The sequence below is a fragment of the Acipenser ruthenus genome, chromosome 22 (genome assembly GCF_902713425.1).
Source record: "Acipenser ruthenus chromosome 22, fAciRut3.2 maternal haplotype, whole genome shotgun sequence".
NCBI lineage: Eukaryota > Metazoa > Chordata > Actinopteri > Acipenseriformes > Acipenseridae > Acipenser > Acipenser ruthenus.
The window spans coordinates 14,009,413-14,027,049 of record NC_081210.1 but is presented as its reverse complement, the minus strand read 5'-3'; the positions used below and the strand labels follow the sequence as shown (position 1 = coordinate 14,027,049).

The 17,637-nt window shown below is 42.9% G+C and overlaps 1 protein-coding gene across 5 annotated transcripts in view; it reads left to right on the top strand.

The window, feature by feature from the left end:
* Window positions 1-17,637, top strand: part of LOC117431353 (C-Jun-amino-terminal kinase-interacting protein 3) — a 217,073-nt gene that overhangs the window by 176,606 nt on the left and 22,830 nt on the right. For 4 of the 5 annotated variants that reach the window (XM_058996000.1, XM_034052192.3, XM_058996002.1 and 1 more), the window contains one exon: window positions 8,553-8,591. The exons of the other annotated variant lie outside the window; for it this stretch is intronic. In XM_058996000.1, the coding sequence (XP_058851983.1) occupies window positions 8,553-8,591 (39 nt within the window). The remainder of the gene's footprint in view (window positions 1-8,552; window positions 8,592-17,637) is intronic. 5 annotated transcript variants of the gene reach the window in all.

The window sequence follows — 17,637 nt, the reverse complement described above, 5'->3', positions numbered from 1 at the left end:
CGCATGTTACTGTAAACTCTCGGTTGTGATCTTCACATACATACAGCGCTTGTTAATTTATTTTTTGAAACAAAAGTGGGTTTGCATCTTAAAAAAATATTAATGAAGGGGCTCCCGAGTGGCGCATCCAGTAAAAGCACTCGCTAGAGTGCAGGATGCGCTCTATAGCCTGGACATCGCCGGTTCGAGTCCAGGCTATTCCACAGCCGTCCGTGGACGGGAGCTCCCAGGGGGCGGCGCTCAATTGGCCGAGCGTCGTCCGGGTGGAGGGAGGGTTAGGTCGGCCAGGGTGTCCTCGGTTCACCGCGCAGCAGCGACCCCTGTAGTCTGGCCGGGCGCCTGCCGGATTACCTGTAAGCTGCCCAGAGCTGCGTTGTCCTCCGACGCTGTAGCTCTGAGGCGTCTGCATGGTGAGTCTGCAGAGTGTAAAGAAGCGGGTGGCTGACGGCACACGCTTCGGAGGACAGCGTGTGTTCATCTTCGCTCCTCCCGAGTCAGCGCAGGGGTGGTTGCGGTCAGCTGAGCCTAAAAATAATTGGGCATTTCAAATTGGGGAGAAAATAATAAAAACTAATTGGCAACGACTAAATTAAAAAAAATAAATAAAAAAAATATATATATTAATGAATACTTACATTTTATTTCTTAACTTTTTTTCATACAATGTAGTGTACAAGTAGTCTGCTGAAAATAAATACTCACTTTCTAAAAAACTAAACATTGCTAAACAAAATACTTCAGACTACTGTTGAACATCTTTTTTTATTTCCTGCAAACTGTAGATAAAATGAGAGGTTTATCTGTTTTGAAGTCTTTTTTTCTGATGCCCCGTTTGTTGGACACGGTGCCTGCCTGTGTGGTTTGAATTTTCAACTCTCTGTTTTTTTGGCAGTGCTCTGTAGGCTACTCAGAAACAACCAATTTCAACATGTCGTTCTTATTATTAAAGAAAAATTAAAGCTGAGGCAATTTATCGATGCATCATACCATTTGACAACAATCGATAGTCAAGTCTGTGCATCGTTTTTGTGTAAAGGGTTTAAGCAAAGGAACGCTTTTATTTTCTATTAAATTTGGAATCAGCAATTATTTTTTGCATTAAGCGCAGAGCTTCTCTGCTCCCCTCAGGTCTGACTCATGAATCTGCATATGATTGAGATCACCTTCTCCCCCCTGCCCCGCCCCTGTGAGTGTTTACTGATGGGATTGGATCTGTGCAGGAATCTTCAAAGTAACACAGCAAGTTCAGAGAGTTGTGTTTGAATTAAATACTGTAGCGACAATGCCTTCCGATATTTGGAAATTAATTTCTAAAGTAAGACGGAAAGAAAAGTAAAGAAAGTAATGTTTGGGATACTCCCGTAACACAACTAATTTGTGTGACCATTTAATGAGATGCAGAGGTTGCACTAGCCTTTAAATCTGCATTTGTAAAAAGCATACCTGCATCTCAAAACCTGCATTTTCAACCAAACATCTGCGTTTTTACATATTGCATCAACATATTATTTTCCAGTGTAACTATTTCAGATTAACAACGTTAACATGCAAAACCATACACAGTATAAATAATGGTAGTAGAAAAAGACATAAAGACAAGCTTACCACAAAATGTTTTCTTTTGAAAATCCCCCGTTCACAATGTAAAAATCAGTGTTGTAGAACATGTACTAATGTCTCTGCGGGTAGCTGTCAACATCACAACTATTTACAGTTTTGCTGTTTAAAAGTTCTTTAAATTTTCCTTTTAGCATCTAAGTAAAAAATGACTTGTGCTCTTTCCAAATCAAAGTCTTAATAATTCTGAGGATCTTAAAGGCATGATTTTTGAGCATGTGTTTTTGAGATGCTCTGATACATGTTACTGAGTCACTCTAATACCAGGGGCGTGCGCAGTGCTACATGGGATACTGAGGCTTTTTTTTTTTTTGAAAGGATGCAGGGAGCAGTGGAACCATTTTAACACATTGCATTGCATACAACTACTTCGTAATATAAATGAAATTATTGGATAGGGATGAAAAGGGGAAATGTGGTCTTTTACATCTGCGTTTTAGAAACGCACTGCTGTTATTTTTTGGCGTTTTATTAAAATGTCCTAAATATATAATGCAGAATTCTGCGTATTTAGTAATTCTGGGCAGATTGTAAGCAAGTGCCAGTCATTGCTTAAATTAAAAGAAAATGTGGACACTATCATGTTCCTGATGTAGTGTTTAAGACATGGAGTTAATAACATATAAAACATGTAGAGAGAGGGGCTCTGCCTCTTCAAGGCCCAACATATAGAAGGGGGTTCCGTCATTGAGGAGACCCGACACACAGGAGAGGGGTTACCATCTCTGAGGTAACCCGACATACGAAGAGGGGTCACTGTCTCTGAGATGACCGGACATACAAAGAGGCTTGCGAACCAGAAATAAAAACATGAAGATAGTAGATGTTAGAACATATAGAGAGGGGCTCTGCCTCCTCAAAAAGCCCAACATAATAGAAGGGGGGTTCCGTCACTGAGGAGACCCGACAAACAGGAGAGGGGTCACCATCTCTGAGGAGACCCGACAAACAAGAGGGGTTCCGCTGCTTGGGGATCTCACATAAATAGAGGCATTAGAACCTGAAAGAGAAGAAGACAAGGAATCATGCATGCTAAAGGAGGGCTGAAGACACCTATGAAAAGAAAAAGGGGAACCACCAATGCATAAAGAAAAGGAGAAAAAAGAGAGAGAAAACAATTAACACAAAAAGGCGAAGAAGACACTTAACACGACAAAGCGGTTAGTAAGCTGTACCCTACTGATTATGTGAAGACTCTCCGCACAATGGAAAGGAAAAAAACCCTTTCTTTAGGAAGAAATGTTTGGTGGCCTGGAGGAAAGGTCATCCCCAATCCGGACATACTAGCAATGGACTAATGGGCTGAGGATATTTCGGCTGGTGAAGAACGAATATAAGCTTTGACTGCTGATGAGGTCTAGCGCCCCATATTTTTGCTTAGATGCTGGTTGATATTTGCTTTTGCAGCTGATGTAGCTGCCCCTATTCTGAATGAATGAGGAGTGTAGAATTGTGGGGGAAGACCTGCTCTGGACACCACAGTGGAGAGATGTGAAGAAAACCAATGCCTTGATACAATGGACCGGCTTGAATTGATAAAGGGTCAGAGGATGAAATGGTCTTGCGTTCTGCGATGTACTTCAGCATGGAAGTGTAGTGGCACAGAGGAGAGTTGATTTTTGAAATCTAAATACATTGTCCTTGCCACAGCTACAGCTACAGCAGCAGTTACCTAGAGTAGTTAAGCTGGAAATAGAAATGGAGTAGGATTAATTTTGCTTTGGGAGCAGAAAGTTACATAACAGGCCCAACCTGTAGAGTATGAGGATCTGGTAGAAGGGGCAAGTGCTGAAGCCATGTAATCTTGAGCTGAATTAAGTAGCTTATTGATAGTTCGATTCAGTTGGATTCAGTTGAAAATCAGCTGATAGAACTGTGGAGTTGCTGCTGGAGATGGCAGAGTTGTAGGAACCAGACTGTGGAATTTGGAAATCTGTAAACGAGAAAGAGGATCAGCTGCATTATTATAAAAGCCCAGTGGGTGGCGAGCTTGTATTAGGAAATTGTTGGAAACTGAAATCCATACTAGCCACGACAGTAATTGTATGATAAGAGGGGAGCTGGAACGTCCTTTATTTATAATGTGCACTGTAGCTTAGCTGAGTAGCTGCAACTATTGGATATATTTCGAGAACAACTCTGGATTTTTGATGTGGAGATAGATTTTCAATTTCCTGAGGCCATGTACTCGAAAACCATTGATTGTTTAAGAGACCTCCGAATCCCAGAGATGAGACATCTGTAAACAAAGCCAGGTCGTGTGGTGCTGAAATGAAATTGTCATAAAACATAGAAAGGCCGTTCCAGTGCTGAATAAGAGCAGACCACATTTTAATGTCTTTCCTATCTTCTGAAGATATTTTAATGTAAGAGTCGAGCACAAGTAGTCGAGATATAAACGTCCTCCCTTGGGGGAAGTTGAAATGACCCCGTCAAGGAAAGCAGTGCAGATTTCCTGATTGTTTTACTGATCTGAAAGTTTTGAATAAGAAAACGAATATGGTTGAGTTTAGACTCGGGTAGGCTGGCTTTAAACTTTTCTGTGTCTAGAATGATTCCAAGACATTCCAGAGAATTCTGGGGGCCGATTGTTTTTTCTTTTGAAAGCGGAACGGCGACTTCTGAAAATAAACTTTTAAGATTAGAAATCGCTTCTGCTGGCGGATCTGAAGAAGGAGAGATCAATATAAAATTGTCAAGAAGGTGAAGCAGAAATGGAACATGGTAAGCGTTGAGAAGTATGAAACAAGAAGAAAACATACACACATCCAAAGTCTTTCAAGGTGCAGGTAGGAAGATTTTATACAAACATAGTACCTGCACACTTATATATTATGCTCCAAACTGTTTATATTTTATTATACCCAAGATCAACGTTTCGATCTGCAAGAGATCTTCATCAGGACAAAGAACATAACAAACACCACAGTATATATACAATTGGTTAAATAATTATAGTCAATAACCAACAGATGAGTAAAAGATAATAGCATCAATTAACAAATTCCTCACAAAAAGCCAATGACATCGTAGCCAATTACATAAAACATCAAATTAAGTATCTAAATTAGCAAATCATCTTCACATACATCAAACATATTATGTGAAGACATTATAACAAGCATATATGTTTTAAAAAATAAGTCTACACAATTATACTTATATAGCAACAATTGTTACGAAGTAAAAAAAATATATAAAGCAGCATATCCAAAAATTAAGTACAGGATGATTGTTAAGTATTATTCTGGGTTAATAAAATATTTGTTATTTTATTTTTATTTTGTATTTTTCTAAAATGAAAATGAACATAGGACCCACTACCTAATATAATACCTTTTAATTTTGATGTTCCTACCAGTAACCGGATGGCTAAAGAAGTTACATTGGTAAGTAAACTTGCACTGTGCACATTGACCACATGTATAGTTACCATCAGGGATGGGAGGTAAATCTGACTTAACTAAAAGATCTTTTAAGTTAGGTGGTCTTTTAAAGAAGCGTCCTGTATCCAATCCTCAGCGTAACCCTTCTCCCTAAACCTATGTGTTAAAGTCTCCGCCTGTTGGTGATATCGATCCTCAGAACTACAAATTCTCTGTAGTCTACTAAATTGACTAATAGACAGACTTTTCTTGAGCAGAACAGGATGAAAACTAGCCGCTCTCAAAAATGAATTTCTCTCAGTGGGTTTACAGTATAAATCAGTACTCAAACCATGATTTTCCTTATTAAATTATCCAAAAAAATAATCCTAAACTGATAAAAAAAATTTACATTTTCATTGACACTATTTAAGTATTCCAATAATTCTGTATGTGTACTCACCCAAATAAAAAAAAATATAGTCTGTAACGACGCCAAAGTTTTATGGATGAAAGAAAGAGGTTAGGCTGAGGATCGGACACAAAGCAGCTCTCAAAAAATCCCATATAAAGATTTGCATAGTTGGAGGCCATAGTACTCCCCATAGCCGTTCCCTTAATCTGCAAAAAACAATCACTTTGAAACAAAAAAGAATTATAAGTCAAAACCAGTTCAGCCAAATCTTTTATACACCTAGTACTCGGTAAGGTGTTACAAGGACGCAAGTCCAAAAAATGTTCTATTGCTTTAAGCCTCCTCGGTGAGGGATGTTGGTACAGAGACTTTCCACATCTACCAGAAACGAACCATCTTCAATATCATCTACAGTTTTTAAAACATTGAGCATATCAATAGTATCACGTGTATAAGAGGGAAGTGATGTCACCTTAGATTTCAGAAAAAAATCAACAAACGTGGATATTTTTTCAGTTTGAGAACCTATCCCAGAGACGCTTTTTTCCTGACATTTTCCGAGTGTCGATACCTAGATCTAACTGAGATGACCGAGGATAGAATTTGAGAGTCTTGAAATCCACTTAGGTTTACACCAAAAAACGAAAAAACACAAGCCAGCTAGATGGGGTGACTGATGGCTAAATAAGGAAGATTTAATTGATGAAAGAAGATGATAGGATGCAGGTGGGCCTGGCTCCACCCCCCGAACCACATTTATAGGTTTATATTAAAATGTAAGCCAAGGACAACATTCCTGTTACTAAACTGCTGGGGACAGTGATAACTTTTTTTAAATTAGTTTTTTTCCCCTTAATTGGTTGTTACTATGACTTGTAATGGATTTAAACAACTTTTTTTGGGGGGGGGATTTTGCTTTGACCCCCAACTGGTACAAATCAACATGAATAAGGTAAAAAAAAAAAAAAAAAATGATTTACTATATGCATAAACAGATGTAATCAATTTAATATGCATAGTAGTCTTTAAAGCGTTACTAGCAATGTTACACAGTAATCCACAGCTCCACATGTATTACAGCAGGGTTTTTTTACCCTTTCGTACGTCAATGAAATCGATGCTTCTGCTTTTTTGGAGAACGATATATCGATAGTGAAAGATTAGGCATCGCCCCAGCCTTAGAAAAAATATATACAGTTTCATTTTTAACACGGTAATAAAAATAATTATTTGACATGCTGATTTTGTATATATATGTACATTTACGCCGGATGCACACAGAGAAATAGGAACACAGTTTATTTCAGAGACCGTCTGTTTTGCTACGCGGCTGGTGTGAAAACCCGCATCGTACAGTATTCTAAAAATCAAACAAACAAAAAAAAAACAACAATGTACCGTTGGTGTGAAAGGACCTTTAACTAAGTTTTGTACTCTAAAGTTACATTTAAACTTGTCAGCAGTCAAAAGCAATAGATTCTACAGTATTGGTTTTGGTGTACTATTTAAAAGCTCTTGTGTATGTTGATGTAGCTAAACCTACATTATTTGGTGGCCTTTCCGTGACCTTTCCGTGAATTCTTGGTTTTTTGGCACAACTCGCCTGTGAAATGTACTAAAACTTGTCGTGCCAAAATCGTAGCCTTAATTATGGTAAAGGTGAATGTGATTTTTCAATGGTAATTTATTTGAAGCTGTTAGTGAAGAATATTTATCAAACGCTCCTGACAGATACTTCAATGATGTACTTCCGGTCAGCTTTGCAAGAAATAATTAGTTTGACACTGAAAACACACAGAAAAAGCAGTGTCAAATGTTCTAGTAGTTTGAGTTATTTTAAAGAAAATAAATGGAAAACATTTGTTTAAATTTATTTTACATTTTAGAAAAATATATATTTAAAAAAAGTCTGCATTAGCGTTCTGGCACAGAGTAACACATTGAGTCCTTCTAAAACCTCAAAGCTCTCTACAAAGTGTAAGCATTGTTTTTCTGAATGGGGAAAAAGCTTCCAGTAAGTTAGGAATAAACAACTGGGGTACAGCATGCAAATAGAATTGTAACTGGTGTCCTTTCAGAAAAATAAACACTAACTATTTGGAGCAGAACGCTTTGAGAAACGTTAGGCAGATAATTTAGCTGTCTGTTTTCTTAGCTTTCTGTTAATAAGCCTCTCACCAGGTAGACAGTTGCCTTTACCTCTGATAAACTGTGATAATCTGAATGATCTGACTGCCTGTAACTCAGTGGAACTAGCCCTGGTAAGTGTTAGTGTTCCACTGTTCTGTTCATCTGCATATTCCATTCTCACCTCAGGGACCTGTACAGCAGATGGCTTGTTAATCTCCCTAGTAACAAACAGATCTTTACCTGTCTTTATTCTCTTCCACTCTCCCTCCCCTTTTCTTTCTTGCCCTGTCACATCCACTCCCTCCCTTGACCCTATTGCCCCCTCTATCCCCCCTCTTTCCTCCTCCTCTCTCTCTCCCCTCTCTGCACTCCCCTCTATCTCTCCTTTCCCCCTCTCATCTCCACGCTCCTCTCTCCACGCTCTCCCCTCTCATCTCTGCCTATCTCCTCTCTCCACTTCCTCTCCCCCTCTCTCTTCTCTCCCCTCTCTGCACTCCCCTCTATCTCTCCTTTCCCCTCCTTTCTCATCTCCTCTCCTCTCTCCTCTCTCCCCACTCTGTTCCCTCTCATCTCTCCCTATCTCCTCTCTCCCTCCTCTCCCCCCCTCTCTCCTCTCTGCATTCCCCTCTCTCTCCTTTCCCCTCCTCTCTCCCCTCTCCCCACTCTGTTCCCTCTCATCTCTCCCTATCTCCTCTCTCCCTCCTCTCCCCCTCTCTCTCCTCTCTCCCCTCTCTGCACTCCCCTCTCTCTCCTTTCCCCTCTTCTCTCCCCCTTTCTCATCTCCTCTCTCCCTGCTCTCTCCCCTCTTCTCTCTCCCCCTCCTCTCCCCACTCTCTCCTCTCTCCCTCTCTTCCTTCTCTGCACTTCCCTCTATCTCTCCTTTCCCCATTTCTCCTTTCCCCATCTCTCCTCTCTCTTCTCTCTCCCCCGCTCCTCTCTCCTCTGCTCCTCTCTCCTCTCTCCTCTCTCCCCACTCCTCTCCCCTCTCTCCTCTCTCCTCCCCTCTCCTCTCCTCTCTCCTCTAGCTGTAGTCCTACACCGGGGACAGCTCCTGGGTCTGAGGGGTAAGTCTGAGTGCTCCATTCCCCCTCCTTCCCCCTCCATCACTGCCATGTGTCTTGTGTTTCCTGTTTTTTCTTTTATAGCCTGCTTTCAAAACAGCTCCCCACTAAGAAAGCAGAACCAGAACTTTGTATCTAAAAAGTACTGTTAAGAATGATAGAAACACTTCTACAGATACCTTAAATAATAATGTCTCACCTGTTTGGTATCCTATTACAGTGGTGTATGTGTTTCTCTATTGCTGTTTCTGCTTAGATCATTATTTGGTATTGTTCCTTTATTTCTTATTGTATTTCAGTTTTCACTGAAGCATAATTTTCACAATGATCAACATGATTTGTATAAGTGTTGCCATCATTTTTGACAGTACTATACATTATTCTAATGTATAGTTACCGTTTTATATGTATGTCCAGTGTGTTGGATATAATGTCATCAATGGATTGAAATTCATGTGTATCAATGTCCGGCCTGTGTGTGTGCTTCCTGATTCCAGAGAGAGCTGTGTTCGCCCCGCCTGCTCTGAGATCTCATGGAGAAGCGGAGTTGAAAGCTCAGGGGTCAGGAAGCACAGACATGGTGAAGCAGAGTTGAAAGCTCAGGGGTCAGGAAGCACAGACATGGTGAAGCAGAGTTGAAAGCTCAGGTCAGGCAGCACAGACGTGGTGAAGCAGAGTTGAAAGCTCAGGGGTCAGGAAGCACAGACGTGGAGAAGCAGAGTTGAAAGCTCAGGGGTCAGGAAGCACAGACGTGGAGAAGCAGAGTTGAAAGCTCAGGGGTCAGGAAGCACAGACGTGAAGAAGCAGAGTTGAAAGCTCAGGGGTCAGGAAGCACAGACATGGTGAAGCAGAGTTGAAAGCTCAGGTCAGGAAGCACAGACATGGTGAAGCAGAGTTGAAAGCTCAGGGGTCAGGAAGCACAGACATGGTGAAGCAGAGTTGAAAGCTCAGGGGTCAGGAAGCACAGACGTGGAGAAGCAGAGTTGAAAGCTCAGGGGTCAGGAAGCACAGACGTGAAGAAGCAGAGTTGAAAGCTCAGGGGTCAGGAAGCACAGACATGGAGAACCAGAGTTGAAAGCTCAGGGGTCAGGCAGCACAGACATGGTGAAGCAGAGTTGAAAGCTCAGGTCAGGCAGCACAGACATGGTGAAGAGTTGAAAGCTCAGGGGTCAGGAAGCACAGACATGGTGAAGCAGAGTTGAAAGCTCAGGTCAGGCAGCACAGACATGGTGAAGCAGAGTTGAAAGCTCAGGGGTCAGGAAGCACAGACGTGGAGAAGCAGAGTTGAAAGCTCGGGTCAAGAAGCACAGACGTGAAGAAGCAGAGTTGAAAGCTCAGGGGTCAGGAAGCACAGACATGGAGAACCAGAGTTGAAAGCTCAGGTCAGGCAGCACAGACATGGTGAAGCAGAGTTGAAAGCTCAGGGGTCAGGAAGCACAGACGTGGAGAAGCAGAGTTGAAAGCTCAGGGGTCAGGAAGCACAGACGTGAAGAAGCAGAGTTGAAAGCTCAGGGGTCAGGAAGCACAGACATGGAGAACCAGAGTTGAAAGCTCAGGGGTCAGGCAGCACAGACATGGTGAAGCAGAGTTGAAAGCTCAGGGGTCAGGAAGCACAGACGTGGAGAAGCAGAGTTGAAAGCTCAGGGGTCAGGAAACACAGACACATGGCCTTCTCCGAGAAGAAAAACAGAATGAAGATTCTGACGTTTAAGGTCCGAGCTATTTCCGCCAGTTTTTTACTGTTAGGTTTGTGGCTATAATTCTAACTATAAAGGTTACAGGTACATGTCATATATGAAATGAATGTGTACACACTAGGCTTCTATAAAAAAAAGTGAAATAGTCTGAAACTAACCCTGTTCAGTACAAATAATAAAAACCACAGAAAAAGATAGATGCTTTTTAACAGGCCAGGTCACTGACAGGGTTTTTAACATTAGGTGGACCCTATAGAGGTAAAGTGATTGCGGCCCACAAAACAATTCCAGAAATTGCACCTGTTGTGCACTCCCATAAGTCTCAAGTATGCAGTTTTGAAAGAAACGTGTATAGTAAATATTTTATAATGTGATATCTGGTGCTACACTTGGTTAAAGAAATTTCTGTTTGCATTTGCTTTGTCAGCTGGAGGGTGTTGCCACCGTTTAAACTGCCTTTTTCCTGTATTTAACCAACCAGCTGCTACTGCATGTTACTGCTTTCAGTCAGTAACATGCCCAGGAAGTGCAAGTGCAATAGGCTTCCTGGGAAAAAGTCATAGAAACTAAGAACTTTCTTTAACCTAAAAGTACCAGATATGTTTTAAAATGAAAATACATGTTTGCTATAAGACGTGTTTCTTTCAAAACTGCACCTTTGAGATCTATTCCGCTAATATAAATGCAAAACATGATGTTAAAGCACTTGAAGCCACGATGCGGTAAACAGTTATTATTAGAGCAGTGATGTGAATGTTAAAACCTGGGCCTCATTTTAACAGAAGGTGCTGTAGTTTCCCTGAAAACATGAATACAACAGTTGATTCCTTCATTTGTTAAATTATGATCAAGAGACGTGATGCTATTGCAGTTAATAAGTTTAGTAGAATTAAATCTACTAATGTCTGCAGTACAGCAGTTAGTAATACAATAGGCCCTGGACTTTGTAGATATCCTTGTTTGTGTCAAACGCCTTTAACAGTATACTGAATGAAGGGCAATAAACAATTCTGTGAATGGCAGAAAAAGCCCCTCACTGTCTGCTTATTGAAGTTCTGCTTTGAATATTCTTTACATCTTGTATAATGAGTGTGTTTTCATTTGAAGTGAATTTCTCTTTGGTTGTGATTGTGTTAACTACTTTGCCTTGAACTGCTTCCTGTAATGTAGGTCAGTGTAGGAGCAGCTGAGTCATTTCCAATCTAAAATATTAGAGCTTGGAAAGATCGAGGACTTACTATGAACACTCACACGAGACACAAGGCTGGAGGGAAGTGCTGTTCACTTTATAGCAGCCGTGTACTGAATACAGAAGTAGAAAATAATAGAAATCTTAGTCAGAAAAAAGTCTTAGAGTAAGTAGCGGGGTTCCGAAAAATATAGCTTTATACATCCCCACATGCTGCTACTGGTTAAATAACAAACCTGTCATTTGTCTTTTCATTGTTAACATCCTGACAACTTTTTACACTTATAACTTTATACACTTAAAGTCTGTTTCAAAGCTCTTTTCAAAATGTCTGCTCAAGTGCACTGGGGTTTGAGATCTGTCCTCTAAATGACTGCAGGGAGAGTGATTAAAAAAAAAACATAACAAGTGCTCTGGCTTTTCTGTTCCGTACCACATCATGGATAGTTATTGCTGTGTTACCTGTTTGACAAGGTCGACAATAATCCTTACACTATCAGTGTACCAGAGTCTGTCTGGGTCCTGAGCATGTGCATAGGGCCTTGACTGACATCACTTTTTGTGATTTGTGTGCTTCCTTCACCAAGTGTACGCTGGAGAATTGGGTAGCACGCTGCTCAAAGGGGTGTTCCTCCATGCCTGTGCGGCATTCAGCGTCACCAATGAGTGAGGCTGGACCCTCCTCCCGGGGCTCTGTGTCAAGAGGGGGCAGGCACAGTGCTAGAAAGAGTAGAGCTGAGAAACCTAGTTCCTTGTCTTCTTCCTCGTCCTCTTCCAAATCCCCTTCACTTTCCCCTCCTCCAAAATGGACAGATAGACAAAATCTGGGAGGTTGTGTCACGCCAGCAGGCGATTGTCACGCCTGCAAGAGCGCTCAGTCCCACCGGTAATACCGGACCCTCCAGCACCCACTCCCCCTGCACCTTTGCAGGTAGTGGCTAGTGGGTTAGAGAGCAATATGCTGTCTATTGTCACCGCTGACGATCAGGACATGGTGCTCCCTTTGGATGATGCTGAATCGGACATTCCGATCATGCAGCTCCCGCTGAGCTACTGCGGCTTTACAGGTTCCTTGGGCTGAAACAAGGGATGAGAGGCGCTCCATTTATGACGAGCAGCCCCCTATCACTCCTGCTGCCCCTCCGGTTCATCCGGATTTTCTGTTCGAGCTACAGTCCACCTGGGCTCACCCAGCTACGGCCGCGGCAGTTTCCCGTTCTGTAGACTCACTGAGTGTTTGAAGTGGACAAGCTGGGTCTTACCAACTTTCCGCCAGTAGAGGCCCCCATTGCTGCGCTTGTTCAGCCTACCAACCTGTCTTTGCTAGCCAAGGACGTGGTGTGCCCGAATAAGCAGTGCAGAGTGATGGAAGTCATTTTAAAGAAAGCCTATGCAGCTAGTGCGTTTACCGCATGCCGGGGAAGCTACAATAGCGTACTTGTAGCTTACCAGGCGCAACTTATTAGGTCCCTCTCTGAGAACTATAGGCCCTCGTCTCAACTGGACGAGCTGTGCCTAATTTCCAGGAACCTGCTACGGTCATCCAAGCTTAGCGGACAAGTGATAGGCAGAAACCTGGCAGCATTGGTGGCTGCGCACAGGCAGCTCTGGCTCTACCAAGCATGCGTGCTTGATGGCGATAAGACAGCACTGCTGGACGCTCCGGTCACTCCAGGCCACACATTTGGCCCGGTGGTAGACGGGATGCTACAGCAATCTCACCGCGTTAGGGAGTCCACCAAGGAATTGGTGCGCCTTCTCCCTAAGAGACCCCTCAACCACGTAAGCCATCCTGCAGCTCAGTGGCATCCTAAGCCCCAGTTTCAGAGGAAACCGGTACAACAAGGTGCTCCCACTTCAGGTGGTACCGCCAGGAGACAGCCCGCAACTGCGTTCCACGGAGGCAAGCGTCCTTTCAAGCACCCTGTGCCTAGGCAACAGGCGCAGGCTGCGCCTCAGGCGAAGCAGCAGCCCTAGGATATTGCTGCCACAAGCCCAGGGCTCCTTCTCCAGAAGCCACTTGGACTACTGGGAACAGTGCACCACAGACCCCTGGGTGCTCAACACTGTGCAAACTGGTTAGTCACTCCAGTTCCAGCACGACCCCTCCTTCAGGGGCGTGACAATAACATCGCTCAGGTGGCTCAGGAGGTAGCAGCTCTGCTGCAAAAGCGGGCCATTTCCATAGTAGACCCCCCAGCAAGAACGGAGGGCGCAGTACAGACTGCGTATGAACTGGCCAATCTGCCCCCAACCAAGAAGCTCACCGGCCATTCCACCAGGGGTATGTTGTTTTTATTCCAGCTATGCTGGTATTGATCCAGTCACAAGGCGGCTTCGGCTTGTCCTTTGTGTCTAATTGATGTATGCTCCATGTCCTTTGCGACAGCTTGGGTATACTCACCCATTTTGTAATGGTTAATATTCCCTACTTGAAAGAGAATGTTAGGTTATTAACCCTGGTTCCCTGAAATAGGAATATTAACCATTAACTTCAAGGTCACAGCGTCCATGGTCGCAGTTCTGGAAGGAAAATGGCGATACTGTCAGGGTGAGCCGTGGCTTTATGCTCGCAGGGGTGGAGCAGCACTACGTCACCCTCCTCTGACGAGTGTCTTTGGTATAAAGTTTTCAGGTTCGGGTGTCTTAAAGGGGAACACCCATTTTGTAATGCTTAATATTCCTATTTCAGGGAATCAGGGTTATGATAATAAGCTTTTCTTCTTTCAAGGACCTTCTCCCTGAGCATCTGCAGCTGAGGTTTGCTTGTGATTTTTTTCAAGGAGCGCACCGCTGGGTGTTTGGAGTTTGGAGCCTCATGCTCCTTGTGGGCTGGGTTTATATGTTTATATAGTCTTTTACTGGTAGGGGTCTGTGGTGCACTCTCCAGAATTCAAGTTATTATTATTATTATTATTATTTATTTCTTAGCAGACGCCCTTATCCAGGGCGACTTACAATTGTTACAAGATATCACATTATTTTTACATACAATTACCCATTTATACAGCTGGGTTTTTACTGGAGCAATCTAGGTAAAGTACCTTGCTCAGGGGTACAGCAGCAGTGTCCCCCACTGGGGATTGAACCCACGACCCTCCGGTCAAGAGTCCAGAGCCCTAACCACTACTCCACACTGCTGCTAGGAGTTTAAGCTTTTGTAGTTCATAACATTCTTTTCTAACTATGGTTTGGTTCCGTTGAAGACTTTCTGTTTAACCCCTTGTCTGCTGAGGCCCTTTTGGTGCTCTGTGCTACAAGAATTTTGTGATTTTGGGAGTTAGCTGTTTTACACCAAAATTTACCATGTGTTCCATTTAAGATACACCAGACATACTATATATTATTTTTTTGTCGCAGTCTGGCCTTTTCATTGGGGACAAGTTTTTGTAGATTTTTAGTCATGTGACCACAAAAATACAACTATTATTGTATGCAAAATGCAACTTTTTTATAAAATGTGTTATGCCTACATGATCCTTAGTCCCTAGAGTCCTTATGTTTGATGTAAGATTTTAGAGACTTTTAAACTGATTGATTTGCCTGTCTTTGTGTACATTGTTTTATTCATTTTGGGGGTACAGTATCCACCACTTACACCGTCCAGGGTTATTTCGGGCAGCCGTTTATATTGGACAAATAGCTTTTGCCGTTTGCCATTCCCGTTGATTTCAATAACAAAGGCATTGTTTATACCGTGTTAAGCACGACATATATTTTCGGCAAACTCATCTGTTTGGATCTCGTTATGTGCCATTTACATAGATTTAAATAACAAACACACTGCTTATACTGTAGTAATCACTCTTACTAATCCACCAATCGGCTGTACTGGACCTTGGCTATTTAATCCCTGTACGCAGTGTCAGGTTTACAGTTTGAAAAAATGGCACTGACTGTAACAGCAAGCAAGCATGGCTGGAAAGAGAAAGGAAATAATTTCAGTCCTGCTTTGCTGTAATATGGATGGCAGTGAACAATGTGATTGACAAATCAAAAACCCCACGTTGTTTTAGAGGAGTTCACCACCTGCCTGTGATTTACCAGCAAACCGTCTGGATGACTGGGGAATGTTTTATGAATGGCTGCATATGTGCGTGCTGTGCTTTTAACACTGCGGCGTGCTATGCAGCAGCATCCTGATATAGAGCCAAATTGGGATTTTTTAGAAAATGCTGACAAAGTTTGCCGCCCATACTTGCATAAAAAGACCGTCTAGATGCGTTTATCACAGAGTTCTTTGCTAGAAGCAATTTGCAGTAATGTAGCCTACCTGTACTGTACATTTCTGCACTTGCATTACTTTGGGTTTTAATAAAAACATTTATTGGTGTAATGCATGTCTTGATAAAGATTTTTAACCGCATACACGCTGTGGCAGACCTAAGGGCTTCCTATGCCTTTAAGGGTTTATTGCTTACATTACACCCTTGTTTTAAAAACACAGGGTGTAGGCATAGCCGTCATCTGTTGGATAACACAGTGGAAACCGCTGAATTCAAACCCAAAGCCAAGAACAAACTGAAGAAGTTACCTGTCTGGAGTCTGAAAAAAATAAAAAGAAAGAGGCGCAGCACTTTAAGGCAAACAAGACAACCTTTGCAGATCAGTGACGCTGTGCACGGGGCTGGCGTGGCTATTTTCCAGTGTCTGGGATTAGGAAACTGTTCTGTAGGAACCACCCGACCTTCACAACACGTGTTTGTTTTGATTACTGTACTGGTGACTGGGGGACATTTTGAATGTGAGGTTATTGTGTGGGTGTTTATACCGTCCATCGCTTACTGTGGGCGGATCACGTTAACACAAATGTGCCCGTTCTAAGCGGTGCCGACTGTATTATGTGCTCCAGGCTGGCACTAGGCCACTTTGACTTTTCCACTTCAAATTACGCAGCCCATGGTGTATATCACTGTGGCAAGCAGGCTCTAGTGGTTACGTCAGACCAGAAAGGAGTACACAGACAGACGGTGGATGAAATGGTAAATGCGCTTGCTTGCGCCGTTTTATTGTAAAATAAAAGGTTTGAACAAAACAAAACACAGGACGCGGCACTTGAGGCCAAAATAAATAGACGAACAAAACGATAAAACAGTAAACAGTGCACGAACAGACAAACACACACGGTGAGTTTAAACACTTATTATTTACATTATTTTACTTTCCTTTCTCCTCTCCACACCCATTCTCCACTCACCGAACACACAACCCCGAGTGAATGAAATGTGCATCTATATATACTGTTGTGCCGGGATTCAATTGCTAATTAATTATTCACTTGAATCCCAGCACGTGAATTAATTATGTGCAACCTGTGGTCAGGTGTAGTGGTGCAGTGAATGATTCAGGTCCACACAATCTTTCTCCCAAAACAGTCTGCGTGTTTTAATAATAACCAAAAATAATAACAATAACACCAATAAGTCCACCCCTTTACCAGCGATGGTATTGGGGGGTACACGGCAGCTCTCAACAAAAAGTAAACAAAAACGGGACTTTGTCCGTCCCCACGTTCTCCGTGCACGCAGTGCTCTCGGTCCTGAGACGCGTGGTGCCGTGAGTGGTGCGGTGCGGTGCTGTGCAGTGCAGGGACGTGCTCTATATATATATTGCCGGTCCGCGACTCACTCCTCCTCTGCAACACAAAACACACGTAATCCAAAACAATAAAATAATACAGTCTCCGGCCGTCTGTTTACATTCTCAGCGTAAGGGGAGGTTTTGACGTAGCTGCTTCCCCTTTGTACCCAGCAAACTCCTCCCTGCAGCCAACGCGTCGCCATGATTTCTCCAATAGAGGGCTGCCCCGCAGCTGACTGCAATGGAATCGTCCTGAGTACTTGCAGCTACGTGCCCCTCCTAATATGGTCACCTTCCGGTTTCCACCTACCACCGAGGTGGTAGATCTAGGAGGCAGCATACCTTCCCCCTTACACAGTGCCCTTTCTAATCGGGAGGGAGATTTGCAGCATCGATCCTTTCTCTCTCTATCGCATATCTCACCCCTCAGAGTGATGCCGAAGGAACACTCGGCCAACTCTACATTCCCCAATGGTCCCCCCTCCCTTGAAAAAAAATCTGCATTTTGATGCTCCTTACCCGCAAGATGTTTCACTGTATAGTGGAAGGGTTGCAGCGCTAGATACCACCAAGTTATCCAAGC